The 26,135-nt window shown below is 34.9% G+C and overlaps 1 protein-coding gene across 9 annotated transcripts in view; it reads right to left on the bottom strand.

Annotated features, from left to right (window-relative positions):
* Rasal2 (RAS protein activator like 2) overlaps positions 1-26,135 on the bottom strand; it is a 258,171-nt gene that overhangs the window by 73,499 nt on the left and 158,537 nt on the right. For 8 of the 9 annotated variants that reach the window (XM_070034392.1, XM_070034391.1, XM_070034390.1 and 5 more), the window contains one exon: positions 18,653-18,759. In XM_070034392.1, the coding sequence (XP_069890493.1) occupies positions 18,653-18,759 (107 nt within the window). Of the gene's footprint in view, positions 1-18,652; positions 18,760-19,515; positions 19,773-26,135 lie in introns of those variants that run through there. The other variant, XM_070034395.1, reaches the window with a different exon arrangement.

Consider the following 26,135-nt stretch of genomic DNA (forward strand, 5'->3'; position numbering starts at 1 on the left):
AAGTAAAATAAAAAACAGTGAAATGACTAAAAGTTATGTTGGTAGACTGTAGGCAGAGCATGAATTCAGAGAGCGTAGTGTTAAAGCTTAGCTCTTAAATGAACCTGGAATAGTCACAATTTCTAAGTTTCAGACTCTCACTTTTATTTTTATTTTTATTTTTTTTTGGGTCTTGTCATGGGGCATGAACTCTGGGCCTGGGCGCTGTCCCTCAGCATTTCAGCTCAAGGCTAGCACTCTACCACTTGAGCCACAGTGCCACTTCCGGCTTTTTTCTGTTTGCTTATGTGGTGCTGAGGAATTGAACCCAGGGCCTCATGCATGCAAGGCAAGCACTCTACCACTGAGCCACCTTCCCAGCCCAGACTCTCACTTTTAAAAGGAAGATTTTAAAACTTCCTTTTTTTTAGAGTAAATTCAAGAATAAGTGAGTGCAAGAGTACTTTTTATTCATCATTTTTAATTTTTTGCAGTGCTGAGGATCAAACCCAGGGCTTTGTGCATGTTAAAAAGTGTTTATTAAAATACTGAAAGAAAACAAAGGAGGAGGCAACAATGCTCAATAGCAAATGTACTCATAACCCTGCTCATGTAACTGTAACCCCTCTGTACAGCGTTTTTACAATTAAAAAAAACGTAAAAAAGGAAACAAACAGAAATGGCCAACTGAATATGAATCTAGGAAGAAAGCCTACTGAATAGGTAGGTAAAAATCACATTTTTCCCCCTCTTGGAAACCATCATACCACAGGAAGGGAAGAAACAAAAAATAAGTTCCATAACAGCAGAGATCTGCAGCTGTTCTGTTCTGTGATATACTCTTCCTCACCCTTAGTGGTAGTTGATACATTCTAAGTGCTCAGTAAACATTTGTTCACTATACACATTTACCAAAGGCTTTCTGCATGTCAGCACTGGAAAGGTGCTTTCTAGTATGTAGTGCCAATGTATCTGTGTAGGTTTTCAGTAATTTGCTTCAGTTAACACACTTAACAGATACCAAGTTAAAGTTTAAACTCAGTTTATTGTTAATATTTAAAAATTTTGTTTGTATATTCATTGAAAGGCTATTATTTGTCAGATACTTGAGGAATGTTCCATATATCAGTAAACAAAGCCACAAATCCTACCTTCATTAGGCTTACATACTAACAAACTAAGATAATAAACAAAGAACATAATAAATAAGTAAATAAGTAAAAGCCAAGAACAATAGTAAAACAAAGCCATAAAAAGGAAGTCAATGATATTAAGTGGTCAAGATAGACCTTTTAGATAGGAGCTAAATTTGAGTAAAGAGTTGGAGTTCATCTGAATATATCTGAGGAAAATATATTCCAGACAACAGACACAGAGAAAAGCCTTAAGGCTGAATTAAACATACTATGTAAAAAGGAAGACCCACAAGCCAGTGTGCCTAGAATAGAGGGCAAGTAGTGGGAAATAATGGAAATGAGGTAGTAGGATGGCAGTGGTACTAGCAGTGGTTCTGAGAGTGGAATGGTATTCAGATAGTATGTAGATTAGCAAAAGGATCTTAGTTTCTACTTAAAGTGAACAAACCATATCAATAATAGCAAACAAAACATTTTTCTTTTCTTTTTTTGAGACAAGGTCTTGAACTTGGGAGCCTCCTTGCCTCAGACTCCTAAGTACTAGAATTAGTAGTATGTACCAATACACCTGGCTGACCTCTTGCTTTCTGACCACTTTGCAATGCTAAATCTCCACATTTTAATTCTCCTTCAGATATTGTAAGAATTATAATATAATTTACATAAGCACTATATTTAATTTGTACCAAGGCTTAAATAATTGTATATAACAAGTAGCTAGGAAGACAATATAATTCAATATATGAGGGGGAAATAAAATGAGCCAAACTACTATTTAACAAGATTTTGCCCCTTAGGCTTGAATAATAAAACTATACCATTAGACTAAAATGAAACCTTATTAAAATTACTTTTTTGTAGCTGATTCTGTGGCTATTAATTAAATTGAAAATAACTTCCTTAAGTACAAAAATGTAAAAATAGGTATCAACAGGAAAATATTTCTTTCTTCTATATGGAGTTATACTGTACATGCCTTACAGAAATATGAAGAGTGTAATGATGTTTCTATAGGTTTGCTACAAATATCCAACAGCACAAATGGAAACAAAGGTAAGACTACAAATTCACTACTCAAATTCACCTTATTCTCTGACACCAACCTAATTTGAAAACATTCTAATAAAACCAGCAAAATAACTCCTACCTTATTCAATTCTCTTTGGAACTGCTGTTGCTACCATCTATAATTTTTAAAGATATTAAAAAGGTCATCATTTTTAAAGCTAGCAATTTAGAATACTAAAATGACTTACTTTAATAAGTTGTTGCTCACTATTTTCCTTTAAAATAAAGCTTTCAATTAGTAACTGTCAGAGAAATAAAAAGCCAAAAGCTGCCTTCTCTGGAGCTTGATAAATGTGAGAATGATGGTAACAAAAGTTGTTCGTACACTGCAAATTGGAGTAACCCCGGAAGACTGAACTTGGCTATCTGGGCATGACTGGAAGCTGAAATGAACCTGCTGCCACGCAACCACTCTCAGTGGTGGTAATAAGAGACACTGATTTGCCAGTGTCCCAGAGCTGCTCTTACTCCCTCAAGACAGGGAGAAGTGAAGACAGAGAAACATGTCATCACCTTTCACACAAAAATAGAGAGATGTGCAATAAAACCTGCTACAATGCTGCTGGAAACCTTTCACATCAGTAGTCACACAAGGGATTAAGGACATTACTGAGATTCTGAGTAGGTAATTTTAATAGCACTTCCTCTAAATGTTGTATGACTTTATAAAAAAAACTTTTTAACCAAAAAGAACTCAGATAAGAATTGTTTTCATCCTTGCTTTTCCAGTTTTATTTTATTTTTAAAGAATTGTTTTCCATCCAATGTGTTTATTTTATAGATTTATAGGTAACAAATGATATAGGCAACTTATGTTTCTTTGGTTCTGGTTTACTTCACAGTGTAATTTTTTCCCAAGTCTTCCCATTACCTTAGAAATGGTACAATATCATTTTTTCTGATGGGAATATAGAATTCCATTTTGTATATATCCTACATTTTTGATTCATTCATCTTTTAGCATAATAAATTATTTTAAATATTCACAATGTGAGACCAAAGGATATTCTTAGGTGAGGATCACAAAGGCTTAAGAGCTATGTGCATATGATCATATAAAATGATGTTTACTGAAATAAATGCCAAGAAATGGAGACAAGAGGTTTTTCTCTTCTCCTTTGTCATTGTTCTTTTTTTCTGTAACTTGTCTTGTATGTAAGTGTATGTTTTTCACTTTTTTATTGTCAAAATGATGTACAGAGGGGTTACAGTTACACAAGTAAGCTGTCCAACTTGTTACCCCTCCCTCATTTTTCTCCCACTTTCCCTCCCTCCAATCTCCCTCCCCCCACAAGTTTTACAGATCATTTCCAACATATTGTCTTGTGAGTATTGCTGCTGCATTGGTTTCCCCCTTGTCCTTTGTCTCACCATTTTGTTGTCCCCCTTTCCTAATTCGGATAAACATATATGTAATACTCAGGGTACCAAAATCAAATACAGTGACAGACAACAGGGGATAAACCATAGGGGGAAGAACACACAAAAGAAACAAGAAATCACACAGGATTTTAAAAACAACAACAAAGAAAAACCTTTGAGGAGGGTAAGAGGGAGCACAGAAATGGTGGGATAAAGTGATACTCAGTAGACACTTAAATTGAAAATGAACTATACAACTTGTGGGGAGGTGTTGGGTGGGAAAAACTGGGAAAAGAGGGAAGAGATGACATGATTCAAAAAGAAATGTACTCATTTACCTGACTTGTATAACTATAAGCTCTCTGTACATCTCCTTTACAATAACAATACAAAAAGAAATCTTAACACTATTACTTTTAAATAGTTGTACAAGGCTGGGAAGGTGGCTCAGTGGTAAAGTGCTTGCCTTGCATGCATGAGGCCCTGGGTTTGATTCCTCAGCACCACATAAGCAGAAAAAGCCGGAAGTGGTGCTGTGGCTCCAGTGGTAGAGTGCTAGCCTTGAGCTGAAGAGCTGAGGGACAGTGCCCAGGCCCAGAGTTCAGGCCCCACGACCAAAAAAAAAAGTTGCACAAAGGAGCTGCCATTTAACAAAGTTTATGAGTACAGTAGATCTTGATCAACCCCTTTCAACATTCTCACCCCCCCTCCCTACTTTTTCCTCACTTTTCTTAATTTTATAGGATTAATGTTGGATTCCTGACTACATTTTCCCCCTCCTCTTTCTTCTTCAGTCATCTATCCCTTTCTCTTGATCCCACCCCATCCGTTCTGAGAACCTCCTCCCTGGTGTTTTATTTTGCTGAACTTTGATTTTACCTTTTAAGAAATTACACTATTTGAGATCTTCCTTGAATCTATAGTATTTCAGTTAATACATTTGTATACATTTGCATATCATACAATGTTTGGAAGCTAAATCTAGTTTCCACATATAAGGAAAAAGATGCATCCTTTGTCTCACTGGGACCAATTTATTTCACCTAACATTTTTTTTTTCCCAAGTCTTTCCATTTTTTGTTTTTACAAATAGTACAATAAATTCTTTCTCATGTATGAGTAAAATTCAATTGAGAGTGTATATGCCACATTTTCTTGTCCATTGAAGGCATCTGGGCTAATTCCACACATTGGCTATAGTGAATAGAGCTGCAATTATCATGGTTGTGTTGGTGGCTTTATTCTGGTTTGTAATTTTTTTGAGTAAATGATGAGTGGAATGGTTTGATCATAGGGTAGTTCTATATTTAATGGAACCTCCACAATGTTCTCCAGAGTGGTTGAACAGTTTACATTCCAACCAAGAGTGTATTAGGCTGCATCCTCACCAGCATCTGTTATCGTCTGTTTTCCTGATAATGGCCATTCTAACTGGGGTGTTTTTTTGATTTGCATCCACTATGACCAAGGATGTTGAGCATTTCTTTAGTGTCTTTTGGCTAGTTATACTTCTGAGAACTCTCTTTAGCTCATTAGCCCATTTATTAGTGGGCTGTTGGTTTTTTAAAGGTTTATTTTTTTTACACTTTCTGTATATACTGGATATTAGGCCATTATTTGATTCTATGCTATAGGCTGTTTTTTGTTTGTTGGCTATATTCTTTGCCATGCAGAAATTGTTTAGTTTGACTCAGTCCCATTTCTAAAGTTTTTCTTTGATTTGCTGTACTTATGGATTAAATTTTATTTTAATTAGTAAATGAATCTGTATTTTGAATATTTTACTAGTATTTTACTATGGAATGTAATTACTCGAGAAGAAAGACATCATATAAAAATCATTTCCTTTCATGGTCTCTTAGTATAAATAGAAACGTGTTAGATGGTTTAATAATTGTAGACTAAAATATAATGGTAAAAATTAATAAGGAGCCAGTGCTGGGCTCATGCCTCTAATCTCACCTACTCAAGAAGTGGATGACGGTGGTTCGAAGCCAGCCTGGGAAAGAAAGTCTGTGAGACTCTTACCTCCAATTATCTAACAAAAAAAGCTGGAAATGGAGCTGTGGCTCAAGTAGTAGAGTGCTAGTCTTGAGTTAAAAAGCTCAGGAACAATGTCAAGGCCCTGAGTTTAAGCCATAGTACTGACACAAACACAAAAGAAATTAATAAGGTAAAAGAAAAAGGAACGGGCAATTTAAAATGTAAAACATTACTGTCCACAGGACTTTATAACAGGAAGTCCAGACAAGATGAGAAATCCTAGGTGACAGGAACAACAGCAAAACAATAATCAGTTGCAATGTGCTTTATGATTAATGAACAACTTTAGTTTCATGACAATTTATTTTCTACTAGTAATATAGTACTAGTATTCCCAGTTGTTGTTTTGACCAATCAGAATCTTTGGACCCAAGTTATAGTAATCTACATTTTCTTTTCTTTTTTCTTTCTTTCTTTTTTTTCTTTTTGCAGTGCTGGAGATCAAACCTAGGGCTTACGAATTCTATGTCCTTCAGCCCTTTGAGTGACAGCTTAACATACCCTTCCCTTATTCACAGCTGTTTTGAGTGAGTTCTCAAAACTGGACAGCCTCTTTCTTGACAATTGGCTAGACTATTATATGAAAGGCTGATTACCCTGATTATGTCACAGAGGCCTTGAAAGCTAAAAAACAAAAAACAAAAAGAAAAACACTGAAAGCTCAACCACTGATAGAGGTTGTAACTTTTGCTTCAAGAGGTCTTGGTCTAGGTATAACTCCAGCCTGCTCTGTGCCAGGAAACTTCACTTGACAAGGCTCAGTGACCTCTAGACCTCATCTGAAGTTGCACCAGAGGACCCTGCCTATGGCTGTTCTACATGTAATACCATTCCTCAATTAGGCCAGAAGCAGAAAACAGTACCCCACTGACAGAAAAGAGACTGTGCTCTGGGAGTCTGGGGATTGGTCCTTATTTGAGGATTCACAGGCACCAGTACTGTGAATATAGGCAAGCCTGTCACTCCCCTTTTCCTGATATTTTTCAGTTGTTTTCCTCCCTCCTCTCATGTTATCAAACTATGCCCTTATAAAGGCTTTTGTTCTACTTCCATCTGAGTTTATTTGTGGTCTTTATCATGGTTACACAAAAGCAGACAAGGGCTTCCAGTAAACAGGAACTAATAGTCTAAATAATAGTCTAAATAGTCACAGAGCCCTTGACACTAAGAAGTAGCTTAGAGCCCCCAAAAGGCCCGATAGCTCAAAGCTATAACACTCAGAGGTAACTAAGAGCCACCAAGAGTTAAAGGACCTGGTACCTGAGGTTCAGAGCTGTAAGACTAGAAAGTGGCTGAAGAATTGGTAAGAAGCTTAGAACAGTGGAAGTACTAGTACTTGAGAGACAGTAGAGAAACTGAGATCACAGAGAATGAAAGGCAATCAAGAGTTAAAGGCAGAAGCTGAGAATGACTCTCAGCCCTGGTGGCTAGAACAGTCAAATTAAGCCAACCAAAAGTTAAAGAAGTGAAGGTCCCACTACCCATAGCTCCGGAATTGTAACTCAAACTTCTAGCACTCTAAGCTTAGTGCAATAAAGAGTCCCTTGCCTGAGCACTGGAGGAATAGGCTTCTAATTTTGAAAGGCTGGAGTCATAAGCCCCTTCCTGGTTCTTAGAACTTGGTTCAACTTGTGAACTGCTCCCTACCTACCTAGGATTTGTATATGGACACAAAAAGAATTCCTAGCCAGATGTTTAGTACAACACATATAGCTGTGTGTCTGAGAATGTGCATTATTGTACTGTCTACATATGCAGTAGTTTAATTTCCTACTTTGCTGAATATTTTGAAATTACAAATAATGTTGCAGCTAATAACTTTGTGCATACATATTTTCATATTGGTGGAGGTGTATCTTTAGGGTAGAGTCCTGTGAGATTTCTGAGTCAAAATGTGTTAAAAGTATAATTGTTTTGACAAATTTCCTACAGAAGGGTTGTGCCGGTTTGCCTTTCCATCAAATATGTGCAAGCATCTAACTTCAACCAATTGAACCTGGTATCATATTTCACAGAGCTCTGATTAGCTTGAAAGGTGGAACATTATCTTCATACTTGCATTTCTCTGAATATACATGCATTTGTATATTGTTTTCATATGCACAGGTTAATTTTTAGTTATTTTTCTTAAAATGGGTTGTTCATGTCTTTTCACTCACCCTCTTCCCCTAACTTTTCTATTGGGTTTTGGTCATTTGTCTCTCAATTTTAAATATATTTTCATTAAAAATTTTTTTTAGTATTTTTAATATGTTGTAAGTATTTTCTTAGTTGATCTTTTTTTTAAACTTTGTTATGTTGTTCAATTTGAAAAACAAAGCAAGTTTAGCATAGTCAAATTTATCAGTTCTTTTTGTAAACTGCTTCTGGCTTCCAATAACGATTATAGAGAGCTATTTTCTACATTAGGGTCAAATAATTCATTCATGTTTTCTGCTAGCTATTTTTATTTCCTTTTACATTTATTTCTGTAATCCATTTGGAATTTATCCTTATGTAAGGTAGTTTTATCTTTTGCCAAATACTCAATTGTCCCTATACTACTGATTTTAAATACAATTCCTAAGGCAACCATTTCTGATTTCCTTAAAAGAACTTACTTCTTTCACTTCAGATTATCTATAACCTGTTGTTTTTACTGATATTTTTCTCTCAACCTATAATTAGTACTATTACTATTTTATATGGCCTACTGAATCTCAATGCTGAGGGCCACAGGAACAGAGTTCATCTTTATATCTTTGTGATGTTTAACACACAGTGAGTTACTTAATACACATTTTTGGCATGTTAGTAATGATTACCTTGAATCAAGGAAGGTCCAATTCAGTCAAGAAAATAGGTATATTTGAGGTGAACAATCCCTAATTTTTTTTAAACCAATCTGATGTTGACAGAGAAAAAGTTCAATATGTGTTACATTTACTTTGACAGACTACCTTAGTTCCACATCATCAATGAGGTGTATGCTTTCTTATGACCAACAGGGTCTGAACTGATCTTACGTAAGTTCACAGTATGAATATTAATGAAGAGGGCTTTAAGGAATGAAATAATGAGAAATGAGAAGTCACAAATAATAAAGAAGGTGGGTGTGATAAAACATGCTATAAGCTCAACACTTAGAAGATACACAAGGATGTCAAATTTAAGGCCAAAAAAAAAAAAAAAAGATTGGATAGGGCACAATAGCAGATCAGAGGTATCTACCATTCTGACTTTATGGATGAGAACTATCAAGTAACAGAAGAGAAAGTATAATCTGACTAGACAAAGAGGAAGATATAGGGAATTATGAAAAAAAAAAGAGGTAGATAGACGGAAGAGAAGCACGGAAACATTGAAGTATCAGAGAAAAGCAGTATATACTCCCCAACCCATTCATAGATTCCTAGGACAGGGAGGGAAAGCTGAAGATTCCATCATAAGGAACTGAATTATCTGGAAAGGCTTGAAAACAATGAGATGCATCCCTGGGAAATAAATGCTGGAGTATGTTTGCTGATAGAACTGGGGAGTCCAGATGTAAATCTTCTGAATCACAGTCTCTAACTTCCTGCTTTGTACAGGGAGGTGAGCTGTTAGACAGGCTCAGTAAGCACTGACACTAGCAGGGCAAGTGACTGAATCTCTCGTTTGTCCCTAGCCAGTATTCTGCTTCCCCTGTTCTTAACACATTTAGGGATTCTTCTAAGGCTTAAACGCTTGTTGCCCATGAAGACACAAAATGGGGACAGGAGTGGGTGGAAGAAAGGGGAACTTCTATAATGAAAGCAGCGCAGAAGTGGGCAACCAACCTTTTTACAATAGACTTTAGCTAGTTTGCCGCAATCTGAGCAATGCTGGGGCTCAGGCCTGGTGCACTGGGTAGTAGGTAAATGCACAGCTACGGAGCCATACTCAACCTAGCTCTACATTACCCTGCTTGAACACTAAAACTATTTTAATTGAAGGACTATAAGCAATGAACACTTTTAACCAAGAACTTAGACTCAGGAGGCATCAATCTCAATGTAGAAACGGCAGTAATATCAAGTAGACAAGGCAAAATGTTTCCTCCAAATGTCAACAACTCCACAATAAATGATTTGAATGAAGAAGAAAAATTTCTTATAATGAATTCCAGAGAATAATAATAAGAATGACCAATGAAATTATGACGTCATGTATAAAACCTGAAAAAATATGAAGAGGATACAAATAAATAGTTGAATCAACTCAAAGAGTTTACATACACAGCTGAATGAAATTAACTCAATTGAGAGTCTTACTTACATAATGGAACAAGTTAAAATAAAAGTATCAAGGATTAAAGATGAAGTAGACAATTTAGATCCATCAGACAAAGGTAAAGAAAAGAATGCCAGGAAAATAAAAATTTGAACATCCAAAACCTTTGGAATACTACCAGAAGATTAAATCTATGAATTATGAGTATAAAAGAAAGAATAGCTGAAACACAAGATAAAGGCACAGAAAATATCTTCAACAAAATAGCATAAACTTTTCAAATCTTGAAAAAAGAGGATCTACTAGGGACAGGAAGCTTTCAGAATACCAAATAGGTATTATATTATATTATATTATATTATAGTTATACACAGAGCAAAGAAAGACTATTAAAAACTATAAGAGCCCAGTGTTGGTGGCTCATGCCTGTAATCTTAGTTACACAAGAGGCTGAGATCTGAGTATCACAGTTTGAAGCATGCCAGGGCAAGAAAGTCCATGAGACTCTTATCTCCAATTAACTACCAAAAAAGCTAGAGAAGTAAGAGCTGTGGCTCAAGGGATAGAGTGCTAGCCTTGAGCAAAAAGCTCAGGGATAGTGCCCAGGCCCTGAATTCAAACCCCAGGACCAGCACACACAAAAAAGTTGTAGAAGTAATGAGACATGTAAATGTAGCCCATGAGAATAATAGACTTTTCAAACATACATACACACACACACACACACACACACACACACACACACACACACAAGAAAGTAATAGTGAAGGCAGTAATCAAAAGGCACAATGTGAACAATAAAGTTACTCTTTAATAAAGTTACTCTTTGAGCATATTAGGGTTTTTTTTTTTTTTCTTTTTTGGTGTAGAGTAAATGGAGAAGGAAAGGAATATATTATGGAAAAGATTTTATTAGGATAATTATATTCCTTCTAGAAAGTATTTCCTACAGTACTATTTCTAATGTTGCAAACATTTTCCATGATCAGTTTAGGCACTAAATTATCAATTTGGTTCTTAATACCATTTATTTGTAAATCTCCAAAAAAATCTTACAAAATTTATGTTTTATCTTAAGAAAAGAAATCATGGCCTAAAGCAAGTCAAATAATTTTTCAGATTATACAAGAGAAATACAGACTGAACATACAGTAAAAAATAGTTTCTTTTCTTTTTTTTTTTCCACTCATGGGGCCTGACCTCTGGGCCTGAACACTGTTCCTCAGCTCTTCAGCTCAAGGCTAGCACTCTACCACTTGAGCCATAGCACCACTTCCAGCTTTTTCTGGTTATGTGGTGCTAAGGAATCGAACCCAGGGCCTCATACATGCAAGGCAAGCACTCTACTACTGAGCCACCTTCCCAGCCCCAGTTTCTTACTTTTTTTTGCTGAATATTATAGGTACACTTCCTTAAGTGTTAATAATATTACATCTTGTGTTAGTACTTTAGTAGAATTTAAAGGATGACAAGAATTTAAAGGGTGACAAGTCCTAGATAACGTGGTCAGAAGAGTTTAGAATCTTGTTCAACTACAGCCACCAAATTTTCTTGAAAAAGAATCTTTGAGTTGTGATGACAATCTCATGGACTATGTAAAACAAGAGACCAGGTAGCTGGGACAGATCATGGAGTTTTGACCTTCACTTCTGTTGGTTGTCACTGTTTTCCTTTCTTCCTTTAGCTTTTAAAGAGTCAAGAAGCAGACCAGACTAATTATACCCTAAATGAAAGGCAAACTCCTAAGAAAACAATTGTCATGAGTCATTCTTTCTGTCATTTGCTCATGGGGCTTTCATAGACAGACTATTCTTTCTACTCACTACATTGTACCATTAATTCCATTGCACTTAAAAGACTCATTGTTGAAAAAAAGACACAAGTTGAGTAATTCAAAACTACTGGCTGATGACAAAGATACTATAACAGAGTAGGTTAATGTCTTTGCAATCTTCATAGCTTTGATAATCACAAATGCCACCCATACATTTGAGTTTTAATAAACATATCAGGAAAAAGGAAAGGGAGTATCTTCTAGAAGAGTGTTTTCTAAATTGTTTTTACTGCTTAAGATGGAAACAAGTATGAATAGAATATTGTTGAGTGTGTATGCCACTAAGTACCATGAATCAACTGACTGTACCACTGGAGTTCAATTATGTATTCCTAGTATGTTTACTTATAAAATGAAGGCATGTTTAGATGTATGTCTATGAAGCATTTGACAACATAAAAATTTAAGCAGTGACAGAAATGAAACATTTAATATGTCTTCTGAACCCAAAGTGGATTACTTGTATACCCTCTGTGGTATATATAGCCCATTCTGGAGACTAACAACTAGAATATATCATAAACACGGTAAGGTAACTATACAAATAGCAATCCTACAATAGTATCAGTGCTACAATGGGTAAATGCACACTTCTCTGGGAACACAGAGTTAGTCAAGGCTAATGTCACTGGAGCTGAATTTTAAAGGATGAGGATACCTTAAGGAGGAACAGAAGATAGACTTCCTAGCCACACAAGTGAAGAAACCTGACAAAAATTTTTTTGGGGGAGTTCCTGGTGGGCACCTGTGAATAACAATGTATAGAGCTATAGGAAGGGATGCAGTTACTGGGTATTAAGGAATGAAAAAGCAGTCAAAAGACAGCAAAACATTTCTCTGTGCAAGTTGCTTTTAAAAATCACTCTGGAACAGGAGCTCAACTCAAAAAGCTTCAGCAAGTGACTGATGCATACTGAATAAAAAGCTAATTCTGTCTGAAGACACTCTAAAGGGAAAGAGGAAGCTACTAGAGGAGAGGATGAGCAGAAAAGGAAGAACTCACTTTTCGAGTCAAATAAAATGTAAAAATTTGGTAGCTTCTGAAAGGCATTAAGAAAGAGTCAAGGAATGATCAGGTTTAGATTTTAAAGGGATCACATTAGAATCAGCATGATAGGTAAAGTGTGAGGGGGAGCTAGTTAAGAAGACTATTCAGAAGGACATTTGCCCAAACAATACCTCTAGTTCCTGATTTGATGATCATTAATTTCATTGTTACATCAAAGTCACAGGACTTTTTAATTTGAAATCTCATCATCATGTCACTAAAGAAACCTATATATTAAACATCTTACAAGATAGCAGAGCCAGATCATATACAATATAGAAAAACTCAACTATTTAATAAACCTGAATTTACAGAATAAATTAAGTTATATGATTAATAATTCTTAAAATATAAGTATTTCTTGACAATTTACAAAACTTAAAAACCCACATACATGATACTGTCATTGTTTGTTTTTTTGGTCATGGGGCTGGGAGCTGTCCCTCAGCTATTCAGCTCAAGGCTAGTGGTCTACCACTTGAGCCACAGCACCACTTTTATTGGAGATAAGAGTCTCATGGACTTTCCTGCCCGTGCTGGCTCTGAACTGCTATCCTTAGATCTCAGCCTCCTGAGTAGCTAGGATTACAGGCATGAGCCACCAGTGCCCAGCGTTCTATTTCTGCATCCTTGAATATTATACTATTTTCCTTACATATAAACAGGCAAAATTATGGTAGTTTGCACAAAAATGCAACACTGCAAAGTATCAATAATAACTACCCAAGAAATTTTGTAGAAAATAAACATCTAACAAATATATGTTTTGGTGTCTCGCCTTTGCTTTCTCCCTCAAATATATTCTGTTTAATATACTGAAAACATCATTACTGTATCCTGTAATCAATATTAAGAATAATAAGAGCTAAGTCTTTATAAGCCTAGTGTTCTAATTTTTAAGGTTTGAGATATGATTCATGTATCATCTGCATAGCTATCATCTTTTCATATATTATCAACACAGCTACCATGTGCAGATGATATATGAATTATATTATGAAAACAGCAAAATTTCCTCTTCATAGCATATAGCTTCTAACTTCTGTGAAAGAAAAAAGTATTAATTATCAGTTGTACATATTAGATACATGTAGTAATTATATGCTCCCTTAAGTAGGCATTGATTTGAAATATTGATCTTTAATTGTGAATTGAAAGTTGTTGTACCTGCTCTCCCCCATTACAGACAAGGAGAAAAATCTCTGCTTAAGGGGAGAAGGGCTTATAGTACATTATCTGTAAGAATGAGCTATAAGTGAATGTATCTCATCTTCTGGAATAGTCCTCTTCCTCCAAGCTGGAATATACTTAGAACTCAAAAAATTAAGTCACCCAAAAACAAATTCTCAAAGTAACAACTGCCCCATTAATAAGTGGGTTAAAGACTTAAATAGAGATTTCTCTGAAGAGGAAATAAGAATGTCCAGTAGACTCATGAAGAAATGCTCAACTTCTCTAGCCAAAAGAAATGCAAATCAAAACAACACTGATATTCCACCTCACCCCAGTTAGAATGGCTATAATCAAAAAATCTAATAATGACAAATGTTGGAGAGGATGTGGCCAAAAGGGAACCCTACTACATTGTTGGTGGGAGTGTAAACTTGTTCAACCACTCTGGAAAGCATTATGAAGGTTCCTCAAAAGACTCCACATAGAACTCCCCTATGATCCAGCAATCCCACTTTTGGGCATTTACCCAAATGATCACAAACAAGGTCATACCAAAGCTACCAACACAACTATGTTTATCACAACATTATTCATCATAGCTAAGATATGGAACCAACCCAGGTGCCCCTCAGTAGATGAGTGGATCAAGAAAATGTGGTACATAAATACAATGAAATTCTATGCTTCCATTAGAAAGAATGACACTGCCCCATTTGTTAGGAAATGGAAAGACTTGGAAAAATCGTATCAAGTCCCAAAGAAATTTAGGTCCCATGTTTTCCCTTATTTGCAATAATTATTTGCAATAATCACATATATCATCTTATCAGATGAGCTGAAAAACTCAAAAACCACTTACAAATGACCATATAAGATGATGCTAAGTGAAATGAACCCCAAGAGATGGACACAAGAGGTCTGTCTTTATTATTATTGTTTTAAATGTACCATGTGATTTTTTTGTTGTTTCCTTTGTATGTTCTTTCCCCTATGGCATACCCCCTTGTTGCCACTCGATTTTGATACCCTGTATCTTGTATATACATATGTCTAGTCTGGAGAGGGGAAGAGGAATAACGAAAAGCTGAAACAAGGACACAAGATAACCCATTGCAACAAGGATACCCACAGGGCAGTATACTGGAAACGAACTTTACAACTTCAGGGGGTAGGAATATGGGAGGTGGGGAAGGGATAGTGGGATGACAACAAGGAAGGAAGGGATAGGGTAACAATGATGGACAAGTAATGTTCTCATTGCCTTACTCATGTAACTGTAACCCCTCTGTTCAGCATCTTAACAATAAAAGAAAAAAAAAAGAAAAATTGCTGTTGTAATTCTCTTTCTAGGAACTGCCACAGATTGAAGAGGGCTTTCATCACTTTTTGATTCTTGCAAGTTCAACTTTACAATATTTTCTCCCAAACTCTCTTTTACTCCAAATATTTGCCAATCTCCACTGTTATCTTAAAAGCTTATAGCTAAATTTATTCCTTTTTCATATTTCTTTTTTTCATATATTTCATATATTTCTAAGACTCTCAATACCAAATCTTAGAAATCTATGTAGAATGTAGAATCTATGTAGAATATCTATTATTAAATGAAAATTATATGCAACTCTAATTACAAAATGTCATAAAGGTACAGTTCATATTTCTTATCTTTAGACCCCAATTTTCTTTTCTGACATCTTTGTGTTAATTATATTATTTTAACCTGGTAGCAATAACATGTATAGAAATATTCATTAGTATATTATATTTGTACATATATAAATACATATATATGAATAACTACACTCTTTATTAAAGGAGGTATTTACTACAAGGTGATTCTATTATGGATCTTAATTTCACATATATGGTGATGAAGTGGAGGAGGAAAGATGTACCTAGAACTTGAAGCATCAAGAGAAATAACCTTAATTGTCCTCTTGGAATATGGTAACAGTAAGAATATAAAATGTGAAACTGTTTTACAGCTTGGAGGCTACAAATTTATTTTCACTATTTCACTTCTAAGACAGATTCTTAGGCTGGGCAGAGGGTACTCTACTACAATAAAGCAAATACTTTCTAAATAAGCTGACTATGGAAAACACATACATGGCCAACTAATAGACAATTTCTAAGAAACATCACTTAAGTTGTTTATGTCAAACTTGAAGGTATAAAAACAAGCACTGATGTTCATAAGTAAAAAACTGACCAAAGTGAGTTCTTATATTTTATCAAACATGTAAATAGTTCTCAGCTTTGATTATATATTGAAATCATCCTGAAATCTTTTTAAAAGTACAAAACATTGAGCTTTCAAGTAGCTATTATGAGTCTCCTATTCTGAGGTGGAGTTTAAGTATATTTTTTGAAGGTCTTTAGGATAATTTTTATGGCTAGGTAGTAGTGAAATCCTTTGTTTAAGCAATGCATACTTTCTGGTCTTTCTTCAGGGGGTATGAAGCTCTGTTTCTTTGTTTAACTTGGAAAAATACTTGGTACATTTTATTTTCTGGAGCTTTACTTTCTCCTAGAAACTATGCAAAGGTTTTAATTGGGAAATATCAGGTGTCATAGTGACAAGAGTATAAGGAGGATTACATAGGAATATCAGCTTCCACTTTAGTTCAACTACGTTTTCTGGTTGTGTTGGCATATATTTTTAGTGCCTGAATTCTTTCAGAGCTAAGCTCAAAGCTAATACAAATGAGGCAGCTGCAACTGCATTGTGCTGTATTCGCATGGAAGGCCAACTCAGACCATTGTGCTATGGAAATTAGAACAGTAACCGAGCACCTGGCAGAGAACATAAGCAGTTCTCTTAAGCCAAAGCTGACTTGGTGGCATCATCTAAGTAGAAATGATACAAACATAAATATCAAATCACTTGATAAACAGAATATAAAGTAAGAAGCCTGTTTCATATCTTAAACATTGTAAAATATGTACAATTGCATGGCAAGATCTAATTTAAGTATCAGGGTAACTTCTTACTCAACTGTCCCTTACAACCTCTGGTGAGGTGGTTGTAACAATGTATAAAGAATATTTCATTTAGAAGAAAAATAAATATAAAAAGTGAAAAAACCTAACAAGATGTTAAAAAAGAAAAACATGTTCTTTTATAGGAGGCAAAAACTATTCCAATGCCTAAAGTTATTTTTGAAGAATCTAAGGTAAAACTCACAATTCCAAAAAGTATGTGACTTTGCACATACATACACTGTAGAAAGGCCTCAGAGAAGTATCTCTAAAACATGTCATTAAGTAAAAAATTATATCTAGTTTCAGTTTCAAATATGCACCATATACACCACAAACATTATGAATATCAAATATCAATTAAAATTTTTCATTGTTGAAGAAACAAATTTAACCATTTTGTATAAGTACATTCATTCCAAACAATCTCTTATTAAATGCTTTCTATATGTCATTACTATGGTGAACAGTAAGTTTACTACTCAATCATACTCCCCAAAGCTCTGGTATATACTCTTAGAAAGAGCCCACTATTTTTCCTAGCTCCATTCTTAGATTTACAGAGAAACAGATGAGTTCAATAAGTTCTGACTGAAATTATTTACATACTTATGGAGGGCTTACTTTGGGCAAAGTGATGGTGATTCACTAGTTACTAATGCCTTCTTGGTGTATTATGCTTGGTACAGAGTAACAGATATAAAAATAGAATTTCCCACTCCCACAGAGACTATAGTCTAGTAGCAAGAGATAGAAAAATGGCCAGATTTATGAAAAGGTTGGGTGAGTATGGTAACAGAGTGTTAACAGCCTCATATGTAGGTCAAGTCTTTGCCAAAGACCAGTATTTGAGGGGAGTTTCAAAGGCTGGGAAGTAATTGACAACCAAAGTACAGAACTTCAGGCTGAAGAAATAGGATTTTGGTATATGTAGGAGTATCTCACTCTGAGGCTGGTCCAAGAAAAAAGAGTATGTATCTGAAAAAAACAATAACTAAAGCAAAAAATTAAAAAAAGGACTCGAGTTGTAGCTCAAGTGGTAAAGCATTGGCCTAGCAAGTTTGAGGCCTTAAGTCTGAACCCTTCTAACTTCTCCTTCCATTTTTTTTAAAAGTTACTTAGAATTATATCAAAAAGGCCCAAACCAATTTGTGGTCAGCTTATCATATATGGTCTTTCCATCTTAACATACTTTTGTCAAACTTTTGTATTCAATGTTGACTCTCACCATTGCCAGATCCTTTTAGAGTCACCTTCTTTCAGAATATTTCTTAACTGCTTGTGGTTGTTTAAAAGATGGTATAAGCAAAGCAAAAGTTCAGGATTAAAATTCATAATTGTTTAATTTTATATGAATTTGCTCTGCTACTTTATGAGTCTCACCACTCTCTCCTTATTTAGCTCTGGAAAAAAATATCTCATCCCTCCATCTCTAGAAAAAACAACAACTCCCACCAGCAGCTTTATAGAACTGTGATAGTTTTTAGCTAGCAACTTTGATTAAGGAACATCTATAAAAATTTGCATCATGTAGTTCAGAGGAATGTAAATTTGATGTTCTTAGCTACATGTTTTTTTAAAAACAGCCCACAAGCAAAAATAATATTCCCTCTAGTCTAATAAACCTGATACTGAAAGTAATAGACATTAACTACAGTTAACTTACTCAAATTGGTAACTGTCCTTTAACCTCAGTACTGTAAACATTTTATTCCCCAAGAGGATTTCTTAGTAGCTATTTAAGACTCTAAGAAGAGAGAAAAGTACACTATTCTTCTAGAGAACTGAAAGACTTACTGGTACTTTGAATGGTGAGGTATTTACTGTGTCCATGGAGTTGGGCTTCTCTGATGTACTGGTCCCTGAGATGCTCCGTCTGCGGGGGGACCTTTCTGCTGGCACCTCTGGAAAAGAGGAAGTAAGATGAAATGGTAAGAAACCCAAAGTGAAGATCTTTGACCAAAGTATAAAATTAATGGTTTTCACAAGAAAAATTAGTTTGCTTTAAAGAAGCATTACATTTTTATCACACCATTTGTTTCTACTTTTGTGATGTCTGACATAGAAACACAATGGAGACTTGATTAAGGTAATAACTTGTATCCTTATATGTGCTTGTATAAAAAATTTTCTTTGAGCTACATTTAATATCTTTATATTCACTTAATATTTGTATCTTTTACTGTATGAGTTTACTTCTCTATATCAGCAATGTAGGTGTTATTAACAGAGCCAAAAGAAATTTCTAATATTCTTGTGAACAAAATACAGTCTAATGCTGCATATGAATTGATAGTGTTTGAGCAAAGGTCAAAGTTCGGTTCTGTGCAAAGAAGATGATTCACCAGACTGCAACAAAAGGGCCATGAGAAGACTGAAAGCTGCTGCCAAGATAACATAATATATATGCCTATGCAGATATAAAAATAGATCGACTTCTCCTTGTTCTGGCACTATGACCTTACTAAGATCTTTCTCTGTAATCAAAAATTAGTTCAAACTAACCAAACAAGCTTAGGATTTTGCAGATGAATTTGATTATTATAAGCTGTCCTGAGGCTATATTTTAAGTTTTTAGAATAATATAAATATACAGATATATATATATATATGTACATACACAGGCACACATAGATGATAGATAGATAGATATATTATACCTTTATCACAACTGCTTCCCATCTCCACTTCAACTGACAGACATATAGGATTCCAGCTTCTCAGATAACATTAGATAATCTCAACATGGACAAGGAAAAAAAAAACATATCCTAAAAGAAGTATTCTGTGTTATCTTCCAGATCTTTAAAAATAAGGAGCGAAGCGTGACTCCGGAGACTGACATTTTGATTCCTGCTGTTCTCTCGTTAAAAGGTAGATGCAGCTTAAACTTCCATTTCTGGCCTCCTAGCCCCTGGGATCCGTGCTACTTCCACTTAAGAGAAAGCGTTTTCCTCTCGCTCCCTCCCTGTCTTGCTCTTCCCCCTCCCGCTTTACAGCTTGCAGAGAGAGCAAGTGAGAAAGAAACACAGGACTGCAGCTATTCATTCAATCAATCGTCCGACTGCACATCCTCATTAGTTACTTTTAGGCTATTAACATGCATCCAACCACTGTATCTCCTCAGTTGCACTAAGTTTCACTGCATTACACTAATATGCAGCAAGAAAAAATTTACTGAAATTAATATCCCACTAGTGCTAAAGGACACCATTTTATTCAGACTCAGTAATGCACACAAATCAATGCCTCCTAAGAAAACCCAATTGGAAGTGCTTACCCTATTACTATTTGCATGCCCAACACTGATATTCTTTTCCATGACTAAATATATCTTCTCTGTAACATCTTGACCGGAAGATATAAGCCAAATTGTAACATTCCTAATTACTGGGAAGTCTTCAACATCTCGTCTTCTATGCCTGCAGTGCCAGAGTCCCATGCTATAACTGTATTTTAAAATTATGACCAATAACTATAAGTCAACCTCTTTTTAACTATCAGTGAGTAAATGATGCTTTAATATACAAAGCCATTGTCAGAATTAGGCACACATGACTTCTAACGCACATTTCTGAAAAATGGCAGTATAATTAGCTCAGATTCATGGGAATGGCACAAAGGAATTTAAGCAAATCAGCTTGTCAGAACACACTGAACAGGAAGCCCTTTGGATTTTAACAATATGAATTTACTGTAATTATCCAAGTAAGGGAATTCTATAAAGTGAGGACATGAAGATGCAGAAGAGCTGCTGGTAAAAGAAGAAAATTTCATCTTTTCTCTGATAAATATCTATAAAGGCTTAATAACTTTTTATCAAATTAAGACATAGGAGAGTGAATATCATAATATGGTGTATTTTAATCTCAGGATAACAGACACTGAAACTAAACTGCGAGAAAAATAAACTTATTTATTTAAGATAAAATGATCTAGTAAATAATTCTTCAATATGCAATGTTCTAGCTTAAGTAAAAAAAAAAAAAAAAGAAACTCATTTCCCTACTTTTTTTTTTCCCCTCAAGGGTCTAATTTTAGTGTTCAGGTATAAGAATTCAATCAGTAAATATGTCAATGCTTTAACTATTTGGAATTATACTGTTTAACATGAACAGTTACATTTCAAACTCCAATAAATATAGGCATTTGTTGTACATTTTTAAGATTCTCTTTTTACATCATTAAAAAATCACAAATCTGTTGTAGCTAATAGGTTGGTACTGGGTTCAGAAAGAAGAAATTAAATTATTCTTGAAGACTAAACACCTGTCAGTCAAGAGAAGGATGAAAGAAGATGAATCCAAAATAACTGGTGAAAAGAAATACTTTATAGTATGTTGATTTCTCAACCTTGAGCAAGAAGGTAATTTATCTTCTGAGGTAGAATAGGACTTTGAAATATACAGGGTCTTTATTTCTCACAAAATTCACCTGTACAAACCAATATTCACTTAAGAAATAAGGTGGCAGCTTCTACAAGAGCAGAAATGGAGGAAAATTGCAGGCAGGCCTGCAGAGTGAGCTGGTTTGCTTCTAATTTGCATATTTATTTATTCATTTATTTACTTATTTATTTATGTGAGACAGAGTCTATATAGCTCAGGCTTGCTTCCAACTGTACTTCTCCTGCTTCTGCCTCCTTTAAATATCTAAGCATAAAAGAATTGGCTACCATGCTCTTAAAGTTCTATTTCTGCTGACTTGAGAATCTATACTCACTAGGCCAAAATTAGATACCTGCCTGCCCTATCACAACTCATGCTACATACTACTTCTGTTTCTATCTGCTGTAAAATTAGTACCTTTCATTGTTATGATGTTTAATTATGATCATTTTAAAATATGCTTACTTTCTAAGACAGACACAAAGATATACAACATAATTTCAGTTGATGAATGTCTGAAACTGCTTCACCCACTTTCTCATCCTAAAAACTGCATCTTTGGGGGTGGGGGGGTAGGGGGGAGATGGGAGGTCAGGGATGGGAAGGGGAAACATAGGAGGAGGCAACAATGCTTGATAAGAAATGTACTCATTACCTTGCTCATGTAATTGTAACCCCTCTGTACGGTATTTTCACAATAAAAAAAACTTAATGATAATAATAAAAAGAGTTATAGTTGAATATGCTTAAAGCCTGGTTAAGTTTTATTTCCTTTGTCACTGGGCATGAATGGAGACAACTTACAATGATAAGAAGTAACCTACAACACAGTTCCACACTGGGGGATGTACTGTAAAACATCAAGAAAACACCTGGTGCTTTTCTTTAACATCTGCCTCTACTAACCAATATGATTTGATTAAAGCTATACGCTTTTTTTGTCTTAGTCTTCAAAACTTAATAAATTGGGTAATTCAGACCAATCAGAGATGAAGACTGGATTAAAGAAGTTACATGCTTTGACACAGAATTAGCTTTTAAAAGAAAAAGGGTCTCTAATTTCAAAGTGTAGTGGTATTATAATGAATACCATTTTCTCAGTGAACACATTTTCCTTTATGTCAGTATGCTTTCTTTGAAAGGCATGGCAAAGAAATTGACAACTAGAATGAATAAAGGTACTTTTGGTGGAGGATGTACCTGTTCAACCTCTTCCTTAGAATTTAATAGTATTTTCATGACTTTTAGTGCACTTAATGTAAGAAAGAATTCCTGATGTGTGTGTGTGTGTGTGTGTGCGCGCGCGCGCATGTGTGTTCTTAAGGAAGTACTGGGGTCTGAATTCAGGACTTCATGCTAAGTAGGTGCTCTACCACTTGAACCACTCCTCTAGCCTTTTTTGCTCTCTTCTGGATAGGATAGGATAGGATAGGATAGGATAGGATAGGATAGGATAGGATAGGATCTTGCTTTTTGCCTGGGTCAGCCAAGACCATAATACACCTGTTCATACTTCCTGATGTACTTGGGATAGCAAACATGTACTGCCACCCCAGTCTTCTCTCTTGAATTTTTCCCTCAAGCTGTCCTCAAATTGTGATCCTCTGAATCTCTGCCTCTTGGCCTCTTATAAGGAAAGGATACAATGTATTTAGGAGAACTCTGAGGAGTAGGTTTTGGGAGATAGTGAATTCTGAATTACCATTTTTTTCTTTCTGCATTTGCTAAAGTTTATATAAAAATATATTGCTGTTTGTCTAAAAGTAGAGTTTTTCTTAAAAAATCACAGATGTATCTTCTCTCCCTGTATGTGGCATTTGACAGGTGCTTAAAAATACTTGTTAAATGAATAAATACAAGAATGTGGCTAAAAAATAAAAATTAATGCCATAAAACACAAAACAAGTTCTACTTCTAGTTTCATTCTCCACAGACAACTGGCTAATCCCTTTAGGTTATCCAAATGCTCTAGCTCACCAGTATCAAAGCTCTTTTTGACAGGCACAATGATCTGCTATTTCTTTTAGTACTTGAACATCTAGTTTCTTGTCTTTTCCTTTAATCATACAATATACCATATTAGCTCTCAAGACTGTTAACTATTCTTGAAACTAGATATTCCAGAGCAGGACAGTTATTGTGTCTTTTGCACCTACCATTATCAGCTACCTTCTACTCTAGGACTATCCCTACCCAAGCATGAAGATTTATAGGGAAATTTACTGCATACTTGTGACATTCTGCTTAAATCTAATGATTTCTTATGAAATCAAATTTCTTAACAAGTGAAAATTGTCAGCCAGGTGCAGGTGACTTATGCATGTAATCATAGCTACTCAGCAGGCTGAGATCTGAGGATTGTAGTTCAAAGCCAGCCAGGGCAAGAAAGTCAATGAGCCTCTTATCTCCAATTAACCACTAGAAAACCAGAAATGGTCTGAATGTATCATATAAAGGAAGTAGAAGTTACACAATAACATTACAGGCAAAATAACCTAAATATCAACTGCTTTTACTTTTCATCAGGCTCATGTAACTAAATTTCATATATGACATCAGGTCCTATGTGCATACACTTACATGAATACCAGCTAAAATGTCACAAATTCTGATGTATACTATTTTTTATTTATATTTTAAAAAGCAAGTAGGGAAAAGAATTCTAAAATATTTTTGAAAAAAGAAAAAAGATACTACACACTTATTTTAGCACCTCTTCAGTTTGTACAAAAGGAAATGTTCTATGACAGTTTTAGATAATATTGAATGTTAGTTATAGGCTAAGCACTGAGTATAGTATTTTTCTTACTTAGTCCTTGCTGCAGCCCCTGAAAGTAAAAACTGTTAGTCTCTTTGATGAGGATGAAAACAAAACTTAGAAGGGAGTAACATTAACTTTGTGAAAATAACTTCAAAAAATTCAGCAGGAAATGTGAACATTTGAATTTGGTAAACAATGATGTAAGGATATCACTTCACAACAACATATTTCTCAGGTTCTGAGAAAATATTGTGTGTTCACAGATGCAGTCACTTCGCACATACAGCATGTCTAACACTTCTTATTAAATGCAAGTCAACCCAATTCCTAGTAATTCTGTGTAACAGAATTATAAAGCATGGATAAATGTGATTGCTTTTATTCAATAGTCCCTTAAAAAAAAACATTTCAACAAACCATGACAGAAATGCTGGGACAAAGGGCGAACCAATTCAGCAGTGAAACCCATTAGACACTATGTTGGAAATGAACTATACAACTTTGAGAGGAGGAAGTGTGGAGGGGAAAAACTGGGAGAGAGTGACACTGTGCAAAAGGAAATGTACTCATTACCTGAATCACATAAATGTAACCCCCTCTGTACATCACCTTTACAATAAAATTTTTTAAAAAAGAAATGTCTGCAGTCATAAAATACTGAATACAAACATACATATATACTAAAACTCTTTATATATGTACATATATATATTTTGCAATTTAAGTCACTGAAATTTCAGTGTGACAGTGAATAACTGTACTTCACTATAATCTATTTGCCTTTATATTATATGCATAACAACAGTGAATAAGATGAGGTGTCAATGGCTCAAGTTACTAATGAACAAGAAACAAATATGCTCTGAATTTTAAATTGGGAAGTTTTTTTCTATAGGTAACATCGAAATACTAAAGAAACAAAACAGGAAGGGTAGAATAGTAGCAGACAATGAGTATGTACCTCTCCAAGGAGCTTTGATAATGAAAGGTAAAATGTGATATAAAAAATGCTTTCACAAAAATGAACTTTCATCTTTTTTTATAAGAGATTCAAGGGGAACTTACAGTTGGGAGTTAGGAAATTATTATAAAGGAATAGTGTCAAGAATGGAAAAGAAAATCACCTACTTCCTTTCTGTAGTTGCTAACACATAGTGCCTAGGTGTCTACAGACCTTATAATTTTCAATAGGACGTTTCAGGTGTATCTCCCCTTGACTGTTTTAAAGCCTCTGCACCCTCTGAAATATAAATACACAGAGGCCCTGTAATTCATCCCAACTGGTTTCACTTAGACTGCAGCACTTCACTCAAACAAGCAATCCTTTCAGATCCTGTCTTAGACACTCCAGTAGGTAGAACTGGTGTGAAGTAGAGAAATGGGGTGAATTATTAAACTGTACAGCTATCTGGCCTCCATCTTTTCTTTGCCTGAATATATTTATTATTATTACTGTTTTTACACCTATTCTTACTAATATAACAGGAAAACAGATTTCTCTCTGGTCAAGAAATCTGAACACCATCCATGACTATTCTCCATTCTTTAATTTAGGACTTCACATGCAATGATGGATAAGATGGCAAAGAACAGTGTTAGTTCACATAACACTCTCAATGAAAAGGTTAAACACACAGTTCAGAGATATTAAGGTTCAGGTATAAAACATATCACTGGTTATGGTGTTAACAACCAGCCTTTTAAATAATAACAACACAAATCTAGTAACTGTAACATCAACTCACTACTTGATACATGCTACATGTTTTCTATAGGTTCTCTCTTTAATTCACATTAACAATCCGTTTGAGCTGGAATTACCCTGATTTTATAAACATGGAAAGAAGATGTTCAAGTATTCTGCATGTGTTTGGTCAGCAGGTTAGAGTCAGAATCAAGATCAGTATCATGTTTGTGTATTTTGTATAATGAGCTGTAATGGAGGAAAAAAATCAGTGTTATCAGGGAGACTTCAGTTTTTTTAAAATTTCTTTTCAAAACAAGTTAAAGAACTGTAACAATATGCATATAATTATTCCTATTTTTTTTAAATTAAGTCAATCTTGTCAAGAGTTACTTGAAAACAAACAAAGCTCATGTGGAAAAATTCACTCCTGGAGTGCTGATTTTG

Source organism: Dipodomys merriami, unplaced genomic scaffold, assembly GCF_024711535.1.
Source record: "Dipodomys merriami isolate MVZ:Mamm:240054 unplaced genomic scaffold, mDipMer1.0.p SCAF_24, whole genome shotgun sequence".
In the NCBI taxonomy this organism is placed as follows: Eukaryota; Metazoa; Chordata; class Mammalia; order Rodentia; family Heteromyidae; genus Dipodomys; species Dipodomys merriami.